Source organism: Cherax quadricarinatus, chromosome 22, assembly GCF_038502225.1.
Source record: "Cherax quadricarinatus isolate ZL_2023a chromosome 22, ASM3850222v1, whole genome shotgun sequence".
NCBI classification, from domain to species: Eukaryota; Metazoa; Arthropoda; class Malacostraca; order Decapoda; family Parastacidae; genus Cherax; species Cherax quadricarinatus.
Genome location: NC_091313.1, coordinates 19,374,799 through 19,392,537, shown reverse-complemented (window position 1 = coordinate 19,392,537; position 17,739 = coordinate 19,374,799). Strand labels below are relative to the sequence as shown.

Sequence of the window (17,739 nt, the reverse complement as noted above, 5' to 3'; positions counted from 1 at the left end):
AACGTGTCGGTTCTCTGAACCATTCATCTACTGTGATGTTATTATTAACAATAATTGCATCAATAATAGGAATTCAGCTACTGTTGCGCACATTAAATGTCAGTTGTTTGGAATTACTAGTATGCTTCTTTAAATTCATTGAAATGCAGGGAGGTTGGGGTAACTGAATACAGGGGATATCCCTCCATAATCGTGCAGCGAACGAAATGCATCTAGTTTAATGAAACTGGATACATCAGTAGTGTGCTACTACCCGACTGTATGATACATAGTGGTAAATAAAACTAGCAATGTTTCATTGCCATATTATATCACACAGGATGGCTTTCGTTCGTGAGGTTGAAATGTGCCAGCTTGAGCCGAGAGACTTCAGTAGGATTGGGGGAGGATATCGTCAAGTATTCCACTCAATGGCTACATCATCATCCAAATTTTCAAATAAGTCATAAAACGTCTCAGACCTTCTGAAACCTCGAAATATGTCATAAAAACGGGAATGGGGGATGGGGTGGGGGTTATGGCGTAAGGGGGGATGATGATGTAGTGATTGATGGATGGTAGAGCAGCGAGGTGCCTCTCACTTCCTCGCACACCTATCCACTACACGACCGAACACACCGCCTACACCTGTGATTCAGGTGAGTCAGTTCTCTTGCCTCTGCCTGTGCTGATCTTGTATTGACGTTCAGCTACAAGTGAGAACACTAACATCATTCACAGGGACTAGACGTAACTGTTGACAATAGCTCTGGACACGCCTGTCACCGGTTTTCAGAGCTCTACCCTAGTATACTGTCCATAATTCACAGTTGACTGCCTGATCAGGCTGTTACTGCCCGCGGAAACAAAACAGAACAAAACAAGTTTGAATGGCTAGTCATGAGCAAAAATACAAGTGTTGGGCTTTTACATTGACTCTCATATATTAAGCCTAGCCTATGCGATGACTCGCACAGTAGGCCTAGCTTCTGCCTATCTCAAGCTTGTGGTGCTTTGACGTAGGCTTCTTAAACGCACATCCACGAGACTTACAGGTAGTTAAGAAAACTATTGGCCAAAATTGCTGGATGTGTAGCAGGATTGTGTAGCGATTCAAGAATAGGAAAAATATTGTAGTGCATGTATATGGTCATTATTATAATTGTGGTTATACGCTAAAGATGAGGGCATGGGAGATAATCAGGTTTGATTTAAGGATAGGATAGACATCTCGAGTTCCTAGGATCAATAACCTTTCACAAACATTAATGCAACCCTCTTTAAGGGGCTGCTTATTTAAAGAGAATGAAAAAACTCCAGTATTGTATCTCAGAATGTATTAAAATATAATTTATTACCATCGGCATATACAATAATATGATCAGTGATCATGTTATAACAAAGATCAGTAGGGCTCTGTAAAAAATGTATAGGATATGTTGCGATTAGATATGCGTTTAAGGGAAGGAATTCCTGAATACTTCAACTAGGACTAAACAAGATAGTGCCAGTGTTGGACCAACTTCCTGACGGTCGTATGTTCGGTCAGACCTTCCTCTAAATCAATGACATCATATCACTGTTGTAAAGACAGTCAGATGGGTGACTGATGAAGGCACCTTAAACAGTGAAAATCTCGAATAGTTATCTCTGCCTCCCTCAGTGGCAGCCAGTTTTCTGTTTTCTGGGCAGAACTTTATAACATTTGTATATTTTTTCCGCAGTGGTTTTTTTTTTTTTTTTTTTTTTTTGATAGAGGACAACCTAACAGAAATTTCTTGCAAACTGTTTGTGGTAAATCAATATAATAGGCCATGCGCTTGCATATTTCAAATCCTACCTTACTAATAGGTATCAGTATGTCACAATTAAAGACACAGCCTCATCAACACGGCCACTTAATACTGGAGTTCCGCAGAGAAGTGTCCTTGGTCCCCTGCTCTTCCTCATTTACATTAATGATCTTCCAAACATATCCCAACACCTGAAACCCATTCTCTTTGCTGACGACACGACTTACGCCATCTCCCACCCTAATCTTGCCACCCTCAACACCATTGTCAACGAGGAGCTGCTCAAAATTCTGACTTGGTTACAGCCAATGAACTTACACTTAACACTGACAAAACCTCATTATGTTTGGTAGCAGAGCAGGTGTTGCACAACTTAACATTAAGATCAACAACACTCTAATTGCCAGACATAATGAGGGCAAATTCCTAGGTCTATACCTCGACAACAACCTAAATTTCAGCACCCATATCCAACACATAACAAAAAAAGTATCCAAAATGGTGGGGATCCTCTCCAAGATACGATATTACGTGCCGCAAACTGCCCTTCTCGCACTGTACCATTCACTCACTTATCCATACCTCACCTATGCTATTTGTGCTTGGGGATCAACTGCAGCAACACATCTAAAGCCAGTAACCCAACAAAAAAGCCGCAGTAAGAATAATCACTAAATCCCATCCCTGGCACCCCCCCCCCACTCTTCATAGATCTAAACTTACTCCCTGTTCAGAACATCCACACTTACTACTGTGCAGTCTACATCTACAGGACCTTAAATTCCAATATTAACCTTGACCTAAAACGCCTTCTTGATAGTTGTGACAGGACCCACAGGCATAACACCAGACACAAGCATCTCTATGACATTCCCCGTGTCCGACTAAACCTTTACAAAAATTCAATGTGTGTCAAAGGGCCTAAAATCTGGAACACCTTACCTGAAAACTCTAGAACTGCAGACACATTCATCACTTTCAAAACTACAGTTAGAAAACATCTTATCTCCCTGATACACACCGTCAACTAACTACATGTAAACCACCTGGTGGTTCACACTTACACTCACTCACCCATTGACTATAAACACAGAAATACGAATCTTAATCTTAAAATAATGAATCCTAACTAGTCATAAGCTTGCCTATGATACTCCAATATAGACACTATGTATTGTGCCAAAACAAAAGCATTCACATTGCTAAACTCACAAACTATAATGAAGTCACTTAGCCTTAATACCATAATCTGTAATAATTTAAAGTTTAGAATTAATCTAAGTCTGCCCGAAATGCCTAGCCATGCTAGGTGTCCTAGTGGCCCCCTCTGTAATTAGTATTTTAAAACATGTAAACCACACAATATCCAAAATCTGTAAACCCCGCATTGTAATCCTTATAGAGAATAAACTTGATTGATTGATATATGTAGAAGCTTAAAAGACAAAAAGGCACAATACTATGGAACAGTACACAACCCGCACATAGGAGAGAGGAGCTTACGACGACGTTTTGGTCCGACTTTGACCATTTACATGCCATTTGATGCTTGTTAAGAGAATGTATTGAAATACCTTGCATGACAGTTCAATTTGAAGAAATTCAAATTGTATAAACGACACTGTTCAAAATGTCAACTATTTCAGCCAGATCATACCGGAAATGGTGAATCATTTTATAGCTAATGATAAGATGCCGGAAATCTTGAGGATATATTGCACTTGGCATTAAATAAATAAAATGGCTCCTAAATCATGATAGTGAAATATAAGAAATGACTCATCTGTATAACATCCCAGGATATTTACTCAGTGGGGGTGTCTGATAAAAAAAAAAAGCCTATTGATACCATTATATCTCTTAGGCTATCACTATGAGCACTGGATGTACAAACTATGGCAACTCATCCTGGGAGTGGTCGGTTGAAGACACAAACGACGTTTTGCCTGTGCAAGAGTTTTTTTTTTCAAATCAATACAAAATACCGAGAAAGAAGCATATTTCTGGGCAGGGGTCGTCTTACGGAATGTTGGCGGGAGGAGGTAAAGGTGGTTTTGTGTGCGAAGTGCTTAGACATCCGGCAAGCGTGTGTGAGCGTGTTATGATTGGACGCAAATGGTTTTTATGACTTGACGTGCTGTTGGAGTGTGAGCGAAGTAACATTTATAGAGGGATTCAGTGAAACCGGTTAGCCGAACTTGAGTCTTGGAGGTGAGAAGCACACAGTGCCTGCACTGAGGGACTCGGATATTTGCAGTTTTGAACTGTAGTATCGGCGCCCCTCTGGCAAGACAGTGATGGTCTGATGGTGAAAATATTTTTTTTGGGGGGGTGGGGGGCTGCACCCTATCTCGGTGGGAGACGGACGGTGTATTAAAAAAAAAGTTAGGTTCTAGCAGGTAAGTAGTCGAGGAAGTGAGATGACATGGGCGGGAGCACTGCAAGCCTCCACAAAATTTTGACTTTAATCCTTTTGATAATGCATAACCATTGAAGCATATATAAGCTTGTTACATTAAGACCTCAGGTTATTTACAATTAATAATTTAGGATAAACGTTTAAATAGAAATGTTATTTTTTTCCAAAAGTACCGCAGACGTTTGTTTTACTTTTTTAATTAAAACACTTTTATTGGATTATATAACCCACCTAACTCTGTAAAGCAAAACAACTACGTAAGTCTTAATCAGGCTTGGAGGTGCTAAGTCAGGAATGAATGGAGGTGTTAAGTGGGTGTCGTAATCAGAGACTTATCAGTTGAAAAGTTGATGTCATAACTGAACACCGTGGGTGGCCTTGTCACCCACAACCTTTTTTTTTTCATCATCATTAGATACAAGTCATTACAGGGATATCTTTTCTCCAATATAAGAATACTTTAAGAAAGTATTGGAGTTTTCTTGAATGTTGCCATTTTTACGCAGAATGTAACTTCCAGAAGCAGCGGAGTTTTTCCCAGGAGGCAAACCATAAAAGCTGACTAACATAAGTGTATATTTTCACCGCTAAGTATAGTGGGCCAGCAGGGAATATATCTAAGTTGTGGAAAAAGACACTTATGTACAGTTCAGGACATTTATTAAAGGAAACGTTTCGCCACGAGTGGCTTCTTCAGTCCTAATACTAGGACTGAAGAAGCCACTCGTGGCGAAACGTTTCCTTTAATAAATGTCCTGAACTGTACATAAGTGTCTTTTTCCACATCTTGTCGGTATCACCATACCATTTCCTCAATATATCTAAGGTTCTGGTGGTCTTCCCCCTCCCCAACCCTCCCGAAGCTCGGTCCCAGATCAGACATCCTAAATCAAAAGGGAATTACTCCAATAATAAGATTTTTTTTTATGAACCAGACCCCAAAAAAGGCAAAATAAGCTTATACTGAATGTTAATAAAAGCTTGGAAGACTTACCTGTCATCTAACAGGTTCATGGGACAGGAAAAGGGCACAAGTTCATATAGGAGTCCTTTCATCCATATTGTCTAACATACATTCTACATTCACAGAAAGGCCGGTTAGAAAATAAATCAGCTTTCGTGTCAGAATGCAAAACTTTCAGTAATCATTCATTTTACACTGACAGGATGGTAGTACCTCTGCATGTTTCTTGTCTGCTAACCTACTACCTTGCATCGTGTGAGCAAACTTACCCATACCTTTTACCAGGCCTAGAAATCGAACCTGGGTTCTTTTAAGTCCGCATGAGGTACTTCTAGGTCAGGTCAAGACCCTTCCCCGCCTATCAGTAAACAAGTGCCGCTTGTCACCTGTAGACACTTACAAACACTGATTTATCAACTCACATCCTGGTTACTTAATCTTCGGCTCTTTACAATGACAACTACGTTATTATTTACTCTTAGTCATGTACGAATTTTGAGAGTGATGAAGGTTTTGAGAGAGAAGGATCACTGTTGTGGGTGTGGCAGTCACCAGGGGTCACTGTTGTGGGTGGCAGTCAGCAGGGGTCACTGTTGTCAGCAGGGGTCACTGTTGTGAGTGGCAATCACCAGGGGTCACTGTTGTGGGTGGCAGTCACCAGGGGTCACTATTGTGGGTGGCAGTCACCAGGGGTCACTATTGTGGGTGGCAGTCACCAGGGGTCACTGTTGTGAGTGGCAGTCACCAGGGGTCACTGTTGTGGGTGGCAGTCACCAGGGGTCACTATTGTGGGTGGCAGTCACCAGGGGTCACTGTTGTGGGTGGCGGTCACCAGGGGTCACTGTTGCGGGTGTGGCAGTCACCAGGGGTCATTTGTAGGTGTGGCAATCACCAGGGGTCACTTGTAGGTGTGGCAATGACCAGGGGTCACCGTTGTAGGTGTGGCAGTAACCAGGGGTCACTGTTGTGGGTGTGGCAGTCACCAGGGGTCACTGTTGTGGGTGGCAGTCAGCAGGGGTCACTGTTGTGAGTGGCAGTCACCAGGGGTCACTGTTGTGGGTTGCAGTCACCAGGGGTCACTATTGTGGGTGGCAGTCACCAGGGGTCACTGTTGTGGGTGGCGGTCACCAGGGGTCACTGTTGCGGGTGTGGCAGTCACCAGGGGTCATTTGTAGGTGTGGCAATCACCAGGGGTCACTTGTAGGTGTGGCAGTGACCAGGGGTCACTGTTGTAGGTGTGGCAGTAACCAGGGGTCACTGTTGTGGGTGTGGCAGTCACCAGGGGTCACTGTTGTGGGTGTGGCAGTCACCAGGGGTCACTGTTGTGAGTGGCAGCCACCAGGGGTCACTGTTGTGAGTGGCAGCCACCAGGGGTCACTGTTGTGGGTGGCAGTCACCAGGGTTCACGGTTGTGGGTGGCAGTCACCAGGGGTCACTTGTAGGTGTGGCAGTCACCAGGGGTCACTTGTCGGTGAGAGTCACCAGGAGTCACTGTTGTGGGTGTGGCAGTCACCAATATAGATGTTACACCCTTCAAAGGGGATGCTTGATGCCAATGAAGAGCTCTTGATTCAAGGAATGAGTGCTATCCTTCTCTGGATGAAACCTAATTCTCTCTCGCTTCCCCAGGGGCTCTTTGGTCTTTACAGGTTTAGCACATCACACTGACTTTAGTAATACAGGAGCGACGCTTATAGAAGTGACGGCCTTGGGGGTTAAGGTCAGGTCAGCTCAGTGGAATGAGTATCTGGAGTCTACCTGTAGCTGATTTCGAGGGTCATCGCCCCCCGAAGCGCGCACTGAGACCAAGTATGTGAAGAGAGAGAAACGTTTTGGGACCGCCAACATTAAAGGAGGGAGCTGTGGTCAATTGTATTATAAGAAGGGAAACATGGTGAAATCACCGGTACTATAAGGAATGAAACATGTTGGGGTCAGCAACATTAAAAGGATGGAAACGCATTGGGGCCACTATGAATATAAGGAGGGGAACGTGTCGGGGGCCACCACCAATAGAGAGAGGGAAAGGTGATGAAGCCGCCAGTGATATAAGCAGTGTGAGATAACAGAGCTGGAAAACATGCAGAGAGCTTTCACTGCTTACAGAATCAGTGAGATATTTAGGCTACTGGCAGCGCATCAAGAACTGGTAATGTTCTCTGGAGAGGTGAGAGAGATACGTGGTAATATGGACGCGGAAGATACAGGAGGGCTTAGTCTCACGTCTACACACTACAGTAGCAATGTACTGAAGTGAGAGATGTGGTTAGGTTAGGTAAAGTTCGTCAGAAAACAAGACAGCTCTCAAATTTTCGATCAGAGCTTTGGTAAGATGGGAAGGGAAGAAGGATGGGTAAGGATAGAAATATGGGAAAAAGGTGGGTGGGGGATGAGAGGTGGGATAATAAAGGTAAGTGGCCCAACCACTTTGTTGCATTTTAATATATGTACATGTGTGTTCTGGCATGCAAAGAGTATGTACTCTTTACTCAGCGCATGTATACACCCTCGTTAAAAGTCTACCTCCCCAACCAGCGAACCGGGTGCTAAGGGTCGGACGATGGGGCCCCATCGTCAGATCAGTGCCTAGGTTCAACCAATGAGAAGGTGGATCTGGCAATTGTGGAGGTGGCGTGGTCACCGCTCACGTTTCCACCCTTGTCATTTCCATTCTAGAGCTGGTTGAACACGGTCTCCAGGCTGTGTCTATGCCTCTTGATTTACCGTGTGGTACATATATATTTCCAACTGTATAGTGTACATACTTGTAAATACTTATAATCACACTTGGTGAAGGAAAATATAATTCAGTCATTCATCTGTGTTTGTTCTGCTCCTTGCTCCCCTTTACACCCAGGATAGCAGGCCTTATTGTTCCTGGGTTGTAATATGTGTGTGTGTGTGTGTGTGTGTGTGTAGTGTCAGGGTCACACAGTTATAAGAAAATATAATTGCATGGCACTGAGTTGGCAAGAGGTATACTATTTGCAATTGCTTTTTTTACGTGATTGCAGAGAGTAGGTTATAGGTGACGATAGCAAGGCGATTGATATGTCGACTACAACCTGGAGATGCTGGCCAGCTCAGCTGCTTCAGAGGTGGTGTCCTCCCATGGTAGATGTGCAGATGTTACATAGGGAAATGAAATAGTGGAAAAGTTAAACCAGTCTCCATAAATTGGGGTAGTGTAATCCATGATGGACAGAAAAGGTAACTGCTGTTAACTAGTCATCAACATCTTGAATTTTGGGTTATTCATGCAAACAGAGTTGTTGTCTAAGATTATAGGTGCAAGTTGACTGTGAGCTCTTCCTACTCTGAGTGGTTGCCTGTGTACTGACAAGGTCCTCGTCCCCACTACTGCTGGTGACTGATGTTAGTCATCATCAGTCATCAGCTTACAACTGGGGTAATGTATTCTTAAGTTCAGGTGACATAGGCACAACAGTTATTATAGGAAACAGTAGGGGCTCCATGCGGAAGTTTTGAAGTCCTCTTGGAGTAGTCATGGAGACTACGGTACGGCGGCAGAGTGCGTCATTGGCTGGTCAGGGGCAGAGTGACGCATTGGGTTGGATTGTTTTAACTACGTCTGTCATCACGGTTAAGTCTTGATTGAGGGATGAAGTCTGAGGATGTGAGGGTGCGGAGGATGGCACATACTGCCTGTCCTGAGGGGGGCTGGTTCATAATTAAGTTCACTTTATCTGGGATAATGAGGGGCTGAACCCCATTAGCCGCTAGCAAGTGATTTAAAATCGAAGAGCAGAGCTGAAAATTGTCGCGTATTTTCTTGGCCAACATAAACACCAGTGTACCTCCCATTTCCTTGGCCAACATAAACACCAGTGTGCCTCCCATAATACCGACCTCTGAAGAAGACACAGGGAATGATGGTGGTCTTTGCGCTTGATGTATATTGGAGAGAGGGGAAGGGTGGGGCGCTGCTGTAGGGGCAGAAGTCCAAACATTAGTATTGGGAGAGGTGATCGGAGGAGTCCCGCCAGATCCAGGGAGATTTGGGAATAAAGCCTGGAACATTGGTGGAAGTGCTTGGGGAGTGGCATTCATATGTTTTTCTGTTTCTTCGCATCCAGAAGTTTCTGTATTTTAGATTTCCTAGGCAGCTAGGAGCGACAGCATGTTTGCCATTGCAAAGGGCACATTTAGGGTTGTTTTTGTTGGTGCGGTCCCTGAAACATGTTCACCAGAGCAAATACTGCAAATAAGTTTTTGGCTGCTGCATTTATTAGTGGTATGGCCAAACTCCTAACACTTAAAACATTGGGTGATATTAACAAACCTTTCCAAGGAGATTTGGTCAGATGTACATCTTGTTCCAAAGCATTTCAAACCTTGCTGACAGATGAGGTTGGCTTCTTCCGGTGTTTGAAGGATTTAAGTGTTTGTCGGAAGCTGGAACTAGTGGGAAACTTATAAGCATGAAGAACCTTAAACTCAGAATTTGCTTGGTTAATTTCATCAACTAGGTCATCAGTAGGGCAGTCTCTCATGAAACTATTGATTCGTGCCACAAAAACTGTGCATTGTGCCTGATAACTGTCAGGTGGAAGGGGGTGATGCCTAAGGAAGGTAACTTTTCAAGGACCAACCTATTTTTATGTTACCCAAGTAATAGCTTTTATATCCTTTTACTCATGTACGAATTAATTGCTCTACCATATTGTAATACTTTTGTCACTACCACTACTACTACTACTACTACCACTAGTAAACATCGAAATGGTACCTCACTAGTATTCACCTCACTCTGAGCCTTTATATACCCTCTGTGTCCATGTATTGTTTGTAATGGCTTGATAAAGCTCCTGGAGAGCGAAACGTTGCCACAATAAATGTCACATTAGTTGCACTTGTATAGGACAATATTCTTGTTTTTTTTCAGTTTGTGGGTCCCTAGAATCTGAGAGAGTGTTTTCCAGGTCTTTTTTATATCTCCTCTTGTGTTTGTGAATCTACTGGAGTAGTATAGTTGTTTGGCTTCTTTATTACTCTGGTGAGAACTGATGAATAGTGTTTAAGAATATCTTTGTGTATTAAGCCCTGTCTATATTGCTTTTCATATTGGTGTTTCTAGTCAGTGGATTTCAGAATGGTACTGGTTAGCCATGGGCAACCAAGCCGTTTGTTTGTGATGTTTCGTTTTTATAGGACAATGTTTGTTGTATAGTCTAAGTAATTTGTTAAGAAAAATGTCTGTCCAGTCATCAATACCATTAGCCTTACCATTGGCCTTCTTGAATTTCTGGGTGTCATTGACACGTATTCTAACTCGGATTCTCGTCATGATGCCCATTAAGGTATATCAGACACAAAGATCACAGTAAAAAAAAAAATCCTTGTTATCCTAACCACCCTCAGTCAGCTGACTTATGAAGGTCAGCGCCTATGATAGCCTACCCTCGAGGAGTGAGGGGGATAGGGCCCTAGGCAAAGATCGGCCAGATTTTAAAAAAACACACGGGCTACCGGATGCTCAAAATGCCTTGTGTTAACTCGCCGAAGGCGAAGTTGCCGAAAAAGAAGATAGGAAAGGAAGAATGATAGCAGTGTGTTAGTGTGTGGGCCAGTGTAAATGTTTGGGTGAGGGGAGGAAGGGAAAGGATGAGGGGGTGGAGAAGAGAGGGGAAAACAAGCAAGCTGGCCACCGCCTTACCCTCTTGAAGGGATGGGGCTCGAAGTGACCGTAAACAAGTTTTCCTCTCAGCCCTGGTCAAGAATTACTCTGGATAACCCAATAAAAAATTTGGGTCTCAGTGCTCAGAGCAGGAACGCAGACGTCTTCTCTCGACGGCGGCAGCTTGAAGACTATGAATCTGTGAATCAAAACAGGGTAAGTGTTTCCTGACGCGGGTCTTAGTCGTTGGAGCTTTTGGTTATCTGACTAAGGCCTTCCGCTGGTTTATTGGTCCACCCCTTTAAAAATTATGGTCACAGTTTAAACCATCTTATACGAGTGAGAGATATGGAAGTGTAAAACAGGCCATGTGAAAAGCAGGATAGACAAGGGAATAATAAGAAAACACTGTTATCCTGGGTTATCCCAGGTTCTCTACACATATACTGCTATGTATGAAATCTATGTAACTGTATTTGTGTATACCTGAATAAACTTACTGTTTCACCATTCGTGGTCCTAGGCTTTTCAAACTGCTACCATCAGGTATCAGAAATGTTGCCAAAACGAGTGTAGAAGTTTGCAATAGAAAACTGGATCGCTACCTCCGCAGTGTGCCAGATCAATCAGGCTGTGGATAGGTTGGTCAACAGGAATAGTCTGGTCGGCCGAGCAGTCACGCGGCCCCGTACCTGGCCGCATGAGTACAAAAACTCACGAAACAGGCCACGGATTAATCACAGGTATTTGGGGCCACCAGCAGTATAAGAATGGAATAGTGTTGGGCCATCAACATGAAGCTGACAACGTATTATAGCCACCAGCAGTGAAATAATACAAACATGTAGGGACCACCAGTAATAAAAGGAGGGAAACGTGTTTGGGCAGCTAGCCTAATAAAGAAGGAAACGTGTTGGTACCATCAAGATTTTAATGAAAGAAACGGGTGTGGGGGTTAAACTCAGTTTCTGTTATTATAAAAGTTTATTAGTTCATTGATGCCATTTTACTGTGATGTTTACATGTTACTAATTTCCAGTCTAATGCTATCTCCATTATTTGTTCATGTCACTCTTGTATGAACAGTCAACATGAGTTTGAAACTTTATTGTTAATTATTGTAATCAGTATTTATTCGATTATCTATTTGCATTGTATTTAAAAAAAAATCGTTAGGACATTGTTGGTGTCTTTATTAATGTCTGCTCTCTGAACCTTATAATGTGATGCTCTTTTTCATATTTTTTTTTAGAGGATTTGAGGGAAAGAAAGAGTTGAAGAAGGTGCCTAGTCCCTGGGTCTGGGTGAACTTGCTACGCTCCGGGCGACTCCAGCACGCCATTTACTAAGTAATAAATGACTATTGATGAAAATCCTTATTAGCTTAAATAAGGGATAAGCTGTGAGGGAGAGAGGGATTGGGAGAGTGAGGGGGGAAGTAGAGTGGGAAAACGAAGAGAGGGGGGGCGGGGAAGGGGGGATGAGTATATGCGGTGGATGGGAACACCTAAATGCCAGACTCCCTTGATGACCTTGGCTTGTTTCCTAGATTATGGTTTGGTCCATGCTTCACAGGTCAGAGTTTATTTTTTACTGATAGGCTGAAGAGCAGGGGCAGGGCTGGCTTTGTGGTGTTTGCCAGTGAAGGCTCTTATGTACTGACTTGCCAAGTGAGTCTTGTGTGTTCACTGCAGAGCTCTACACGATGCTCCCTGCTCTCATTATATTAACCAGCCAAGGTGGATCTTTGGGGAGGGTTGAAGTCTTCTCTATTAACAAAAATCATCACTGTGACATTGCAGGAGCACCTCCTGAGGAGACATGCCTCAGCAGGTACTCCTGCCTCCCCTCTCTATGCTGGTGATTTGAACACATTTGATCTATTTGCGCATAACTTATGTTTTTGTGCCTCAGTCGTGGTTTTATAATTATCCTGGTGCCTGTAGGGACCTCGGGGAAGTTTTAAGGGAGTTTAGATAATACATTTTTTTTCATTGAGTTCCTTATTTTAATTTGCATGATTTTTCCCTTTGGTTTTGGGGGGTTGCAGTTTTGGCTTGCGAGTGTTAGTGTCTGCTTGTATTTAGTTTTTTTTTTATTGTCAGACGTGCTGAATGACCCAAGTCAAATCTAACAACTTCCTTCATTGCCTAGTGATTCACTATAAAAGTTTATATAGGAGTAGAGATCTTCAAGCATATTCCTTCTGGTTGATAAGCAGCTTTAGTCATTTATCCTGGATAATAAGCCACAATAGGTATTTATTCTTAGTGAGCTACTACAGGTAACATCCTGATCATATAAAGTGTTTAACTGAATGTTTTGATATAATGTTCATTCTCCTTGTGCTTCTAGTGGAGCTATATATTTGGGAGTCATCCGCTTGCTAGGAGAGCAGGACATCTGGCGAGGACAAGGCAGGACAGGTGGTCAAGAGGACGATGTGGACGCTGGTCCTTCTTCCTGTGGTGTTCAGCGTAGGTGTCCGCAACATAACAGGTACTGTACAGTGGGAATGAGACTCATATGCACAGTCAAGATATTTATTGGAGACGTTTGGTCGCTGGCGGCTTATTCAATTCTGTACTTGTACAGTTACCATATAGTGTCTCCTCACTTCATATACTGCAAACATCCATGTGCACTCCATCCATAATCTGTAGACCCATATCCACTCTGACAAATCCCTTTGGTCCATATCTGCTCTGTCAAAACTTATTGGTCCATATTCACTCTGTCAAACTATCTTGGACCTTATCCACTTGGCCATGTTTTCTCCCCAAAGATGATGTTCACAATGTACGTTAAGCCAATTTGAATTATGCTGCGGTATTGTAGTGAGCAGTGTCAGTATCTGAAAAAAGAAGAGGAATCCGTTCGAAATGTATGCTACAGTGTTAAGAAATATATTAAAGCCTTTTTATCTACTCCGAGTCTATGGGTCCTCACAATTTGCATTAGAGCTGGACTCCAGTGTGTGTGTGTGTGTGTGTGTGTGTGTGTGTGTGTGTGTGTATATTATATATATATATATATATAATATATATATATATATATATATATATATATATATATATATATTCATTCGCGATAGCAGGCGAAATATACACAAACACTGATCTCTGGCTGAAGGAGACTCGAACCTACGAACCTAAGGACAAGATACGCAGTGCGTACCTTGTCCTAAGGTTCGTAGGTTCGAGTCTCCTTCAGCCAGAGATCAGTTTATATATATATGTATATGTATATGGAGAGGGAGCATGGACGTAAGGGTCATCCCACACTTTGTAAACAACAGACATAGCCCTATTCTACAAAGGTGGCAGTAAAGCAATTGCAAAGAACTTCAGACCGATAGCACTAGCATCCCATATCATAAAAATCTTTGAAAGGGTTCTAAGAGGCAAGATCGCCAATCACCTAGATACCTATCATTTACAACCTAGGGCAACACCGGTTTAGAGCAGGTCGCTTCTGCCTGTCCCAGCTACTGGATCACTATGACAAGGTCCTGGATGCTGTTGAGGATAAACAAAATACAGATGTAGTATACACAGACTTTGCAACAGGTATGACCACGGTGTAATAGCGCACAAAATGCTTCATAAAGGAATAACAGGAAAAGTTGGTAGATGGATCTATAACTTCCTGACAAGTAGAACACAAAGAGTAATAGTAAACAGAAAAGAGTCTGAGGCAGCTACGGTGAAAAGCTCTGTTCCACAAGGCACAGTACTCGCTCCCATTCTGTTCCTCATCCTCGTATCTGATATACAGAGATGTAAGCCATAGCTCCTTGTCTTCCTTTGCGGATGACACCCAGATTGCCGTGACGGTGATCTCCATCGAAGACACTCCAAGACTCCAAGCGGACATAAACCAAATCTTCAAATGGGCCACTCAAAACAATATGAAGTTCAATGAAGAGAAATTTCAACTACTCAGATATGGAAAACTTGAGGAAATTAAAACTGTATCGGGGTATACGACAAATTCTAACCATACAATAGAGCGAAATAGTAATGCGAAGGACCTGGGAGGGATAATGTCAGAGGATCTCGCCTTCAAAAACCACAACAATGATAGGATGGATAATGAGAACCTTCAAAACTAGGGATGCCAAGCCCATGATGATTCTCTTCAAATGACTTGTTCTCTCTAGGCTGAAATACTGCTGTACACTAACTGCCCCCATCAAGGCAGGCGAAATTGCTGACCTGGAGAGTGTACAAAGAACTTTCAGGGCACACACAATTACGATAAGGCATCTAAATTACTGGCAACTGTTGAAGGCCCTTGATCTGTATTCCCTGGAGCGCAGGCGAGCGAGACAGATACATGATAATATACACTTGGAAAATTCTAAAGGGATTAGTACCAAATTTGCACACGAAAATCACTCCCTATAAAATTAAAAGACTTGGCAGGATATGCAAGGTTCCCCCAATAAAAAGCAGGGGCTCCACGAGTACACTGAGAGACAACACAGTAAGTGTCCGGGGCCGAAGACTGTTCAACTGCCTCCCAGCATACATAAGGGGAATTACCAATAGACCCCTGGCTGTCTTCAAGAAGGCACTGGACAGGAGCATAAAGTCAGTACCTGACCAACCGGGCTGTGGTTCGTACGTCAGTTTGCGTGCGGCCAGCAGTAACAGCCTGGTTGATCAGACCCTGATCCACCACGAGGCCTGGTCTCAGACCGAGCCGTGGGGGCGTTGACCCCCGAAACCCTTTCCAGGTAAACCTCCAGTAAAGGCGATCCTCTGGGAACGTTATTTGCTAGAACCCCTCCTCTTTTTTGCAATTTTGCAAGCTCCTGATGATGTGTTGATTGCAACACGAAAGGCCTAGAGCTATTATTCTACTCCCCCCGTGGTTGTTTTGCATCATACATCGCTTGGTTTGCGATATTTGTTTTATAATATATATATTATATATATATATATATATATATATATATATATATATATATATATATATATATATATATATATATATATATAATGTCGTGCCGAATATGTAAAACTGGTCAATTAGGAAGAACTCATTTAAAATTAAGTCCTTTCTAAAATTTTCTCTTATACGTTTAAAGATATATTTTTTCATTAATGTTAATGCAAAAAATTTTAATTTTGCACCAAAAGAATCTTAGAAAACTTACCTAACCTTTTTATAGCAAGTGCAATTTATTTTAGCCTAACCCAACTAAATATATTTTAGATTTGTTTACAATAATTTAATACTAAACAAACACAGTGAAATATATTTTTTTCGTTAGGTTAAAAATGATTTTGGCGAAATTATTGCATACACAAATTTTCACTTGTCCTATATGGCAAGATGAGCGTTGCTATTTAAGCCAAGATCGCAAGTTCTGTCTATTCGGCATGCAGTGAAGCTGCAGTTCATGCGGCAAGGGCCTACATCAGGGACCTACCAGAAGACAAGGCCATAGTCAAACTTGATTTTAGAAATGCCTTTAATATGGTGAAGAGAGATGCTGTCTTGCCAGCTGTTCGGGTTCGGTTCCCCAGTCTCTTTCCCTTCATTTCAGCCGGCTACAGCAAACCCTCAATTCTTTTGTTTGGAGAACATGAAATTCAATCATCAGAGGGTGTTCAGCAGGGTGACCCATTCTCTCCACTTCTCTTCTGCTTGGCAGTAAGAGAACTAACTTCCAGCCTACGCAGTGAGCTCAATATCTGGTACCTGGATGACGGCACTCTGGCAGGTACTGAAGAGTCCCTCGTGGGGGACCTACAACTGGTGAAAACACAGGGAGAAGACTTGGGACTCATCCTCAATCCCTCCAAGTGTGAAATCATCACAGCGAACCAGGAAATAATCAATGCTGTGCGAAGAATCCTCCCAGAAGTCTCAACTACAACTCCGTCCAACAGTACCCTCTTGGGGGCACCGCTGGGTCACCAGGCCATCGATACTATCCTCAGGGACAAATTGAATGACCTGATGAGAATGGAGGAGAGAATAAGCGATCTTGATGCCCATGATGCTCTGTATCTCCTCACAAGGTGTCTTACTATGCCAAGACTCACTTACTTCTTGAGGTGTGCACCCTCTTTTGACAACCCAACACTCGATGAATATGACGCACACCTGAGATCAACTTTTAAGAAGGCACTGAACCTGTCACTAGAGGATGAGCAATGGGATCAAGCAACCCTCCCAGTGCGACTGGGAGGTATAGGGGTGCGTAAAGCAACGCATGTTGCTTTACCTGCTTTTCTGTCTTCGTGTTTGGCTTCCAGTGCATTAGTCAAGAAGATAGTGCCCGAAAACGCTTGAGAGACGTGGTAGGAGCTCAAGACCCCAGGTTTACTGAAGCAGCGATTCGGTGGGACACCCTTACAGACTCCTCCAGTAGACTAGCTCCTCCCAAACAGCACAAACAGTCCCACTGGGACAAACCGATCATGGAAAAAATCGCCAACACAATGCTCTCCAATGCTTCAGGAAAGAACAAAGCTCGTCTCCTGGCAGTGAAGGCACCACACTCAGGAGATTTCCTGTTAGCTGTTCCCAATTCCTCCCTGGACACCCATCTCGACCCACAGGCCATTCGGATTCAAAGTTTATTCTCTATAAAGATTACAATGTTGAATTTACAGAATTTGGTTGTTGTGTGGTTTACATATAGTTAAATAATGATTACAGAGTGTACCACTAGAACGCCTAGCATGGCTAGGCATTTCGGGCAGACTTAGTTTAATTCTTTATTTTAAAATATTACAAATTATGAGGTAAGTTGGTATTATGGCTAAGTGACTAAATACTAGTTTGTGAGTTTAACAATGTGAATGCTTTTGTTTTGGCACAGTACATAGTTTCAGTATTGGAGTATCATAGGATTCATTATTTTAAGATTGAGATTAATATTTCTGTTTATGGTCAAATGGGTGAGTGAAAGTGTAAGTGTGAACCA

At 42.7% G+C, this 17,739-nt stretch overlaps 1 protein-coding gene across 6 annotated transcripts in view; it reads left to right on the top strand.

Moving 5' to 3' along the window:
- The window catches only part of LOC128689750 (uncharacterized), a 91,607-nt gene that overhangs the window by 14,200 nt on the left and 59,668 nt on the right, over nucleotides 1-17,739 (top strand). For 3 of the 6 annotated variants that reach the window (XM_053778186.2, XM_070087529.1, XM_053778182.2), the window contains exons 1-3: nucleotides 523-638; nucleotides 12,046-12,142; nucleotides 13,149-13,292. Coding sequence is in view for 5 of the 6 variants with exons in the window: in XM_070087529.1 (XP_069943630.1) it covers nucleotides 13,235-13,292 (58 nt within the window). In the remaining variant the exon portion in view is untranslated. Of the gene's footprint in view, nucleotides 1-522; nucleotides 639-12,045; nucleotides 12,143-13,148; nucleotides 13,293-17,739 lie in introns of those variants that run through there. The other 3 variants (XM_053778183.2, XM_053778185.2, XM_053778184.2) reach the window with 3 other exon arrangements.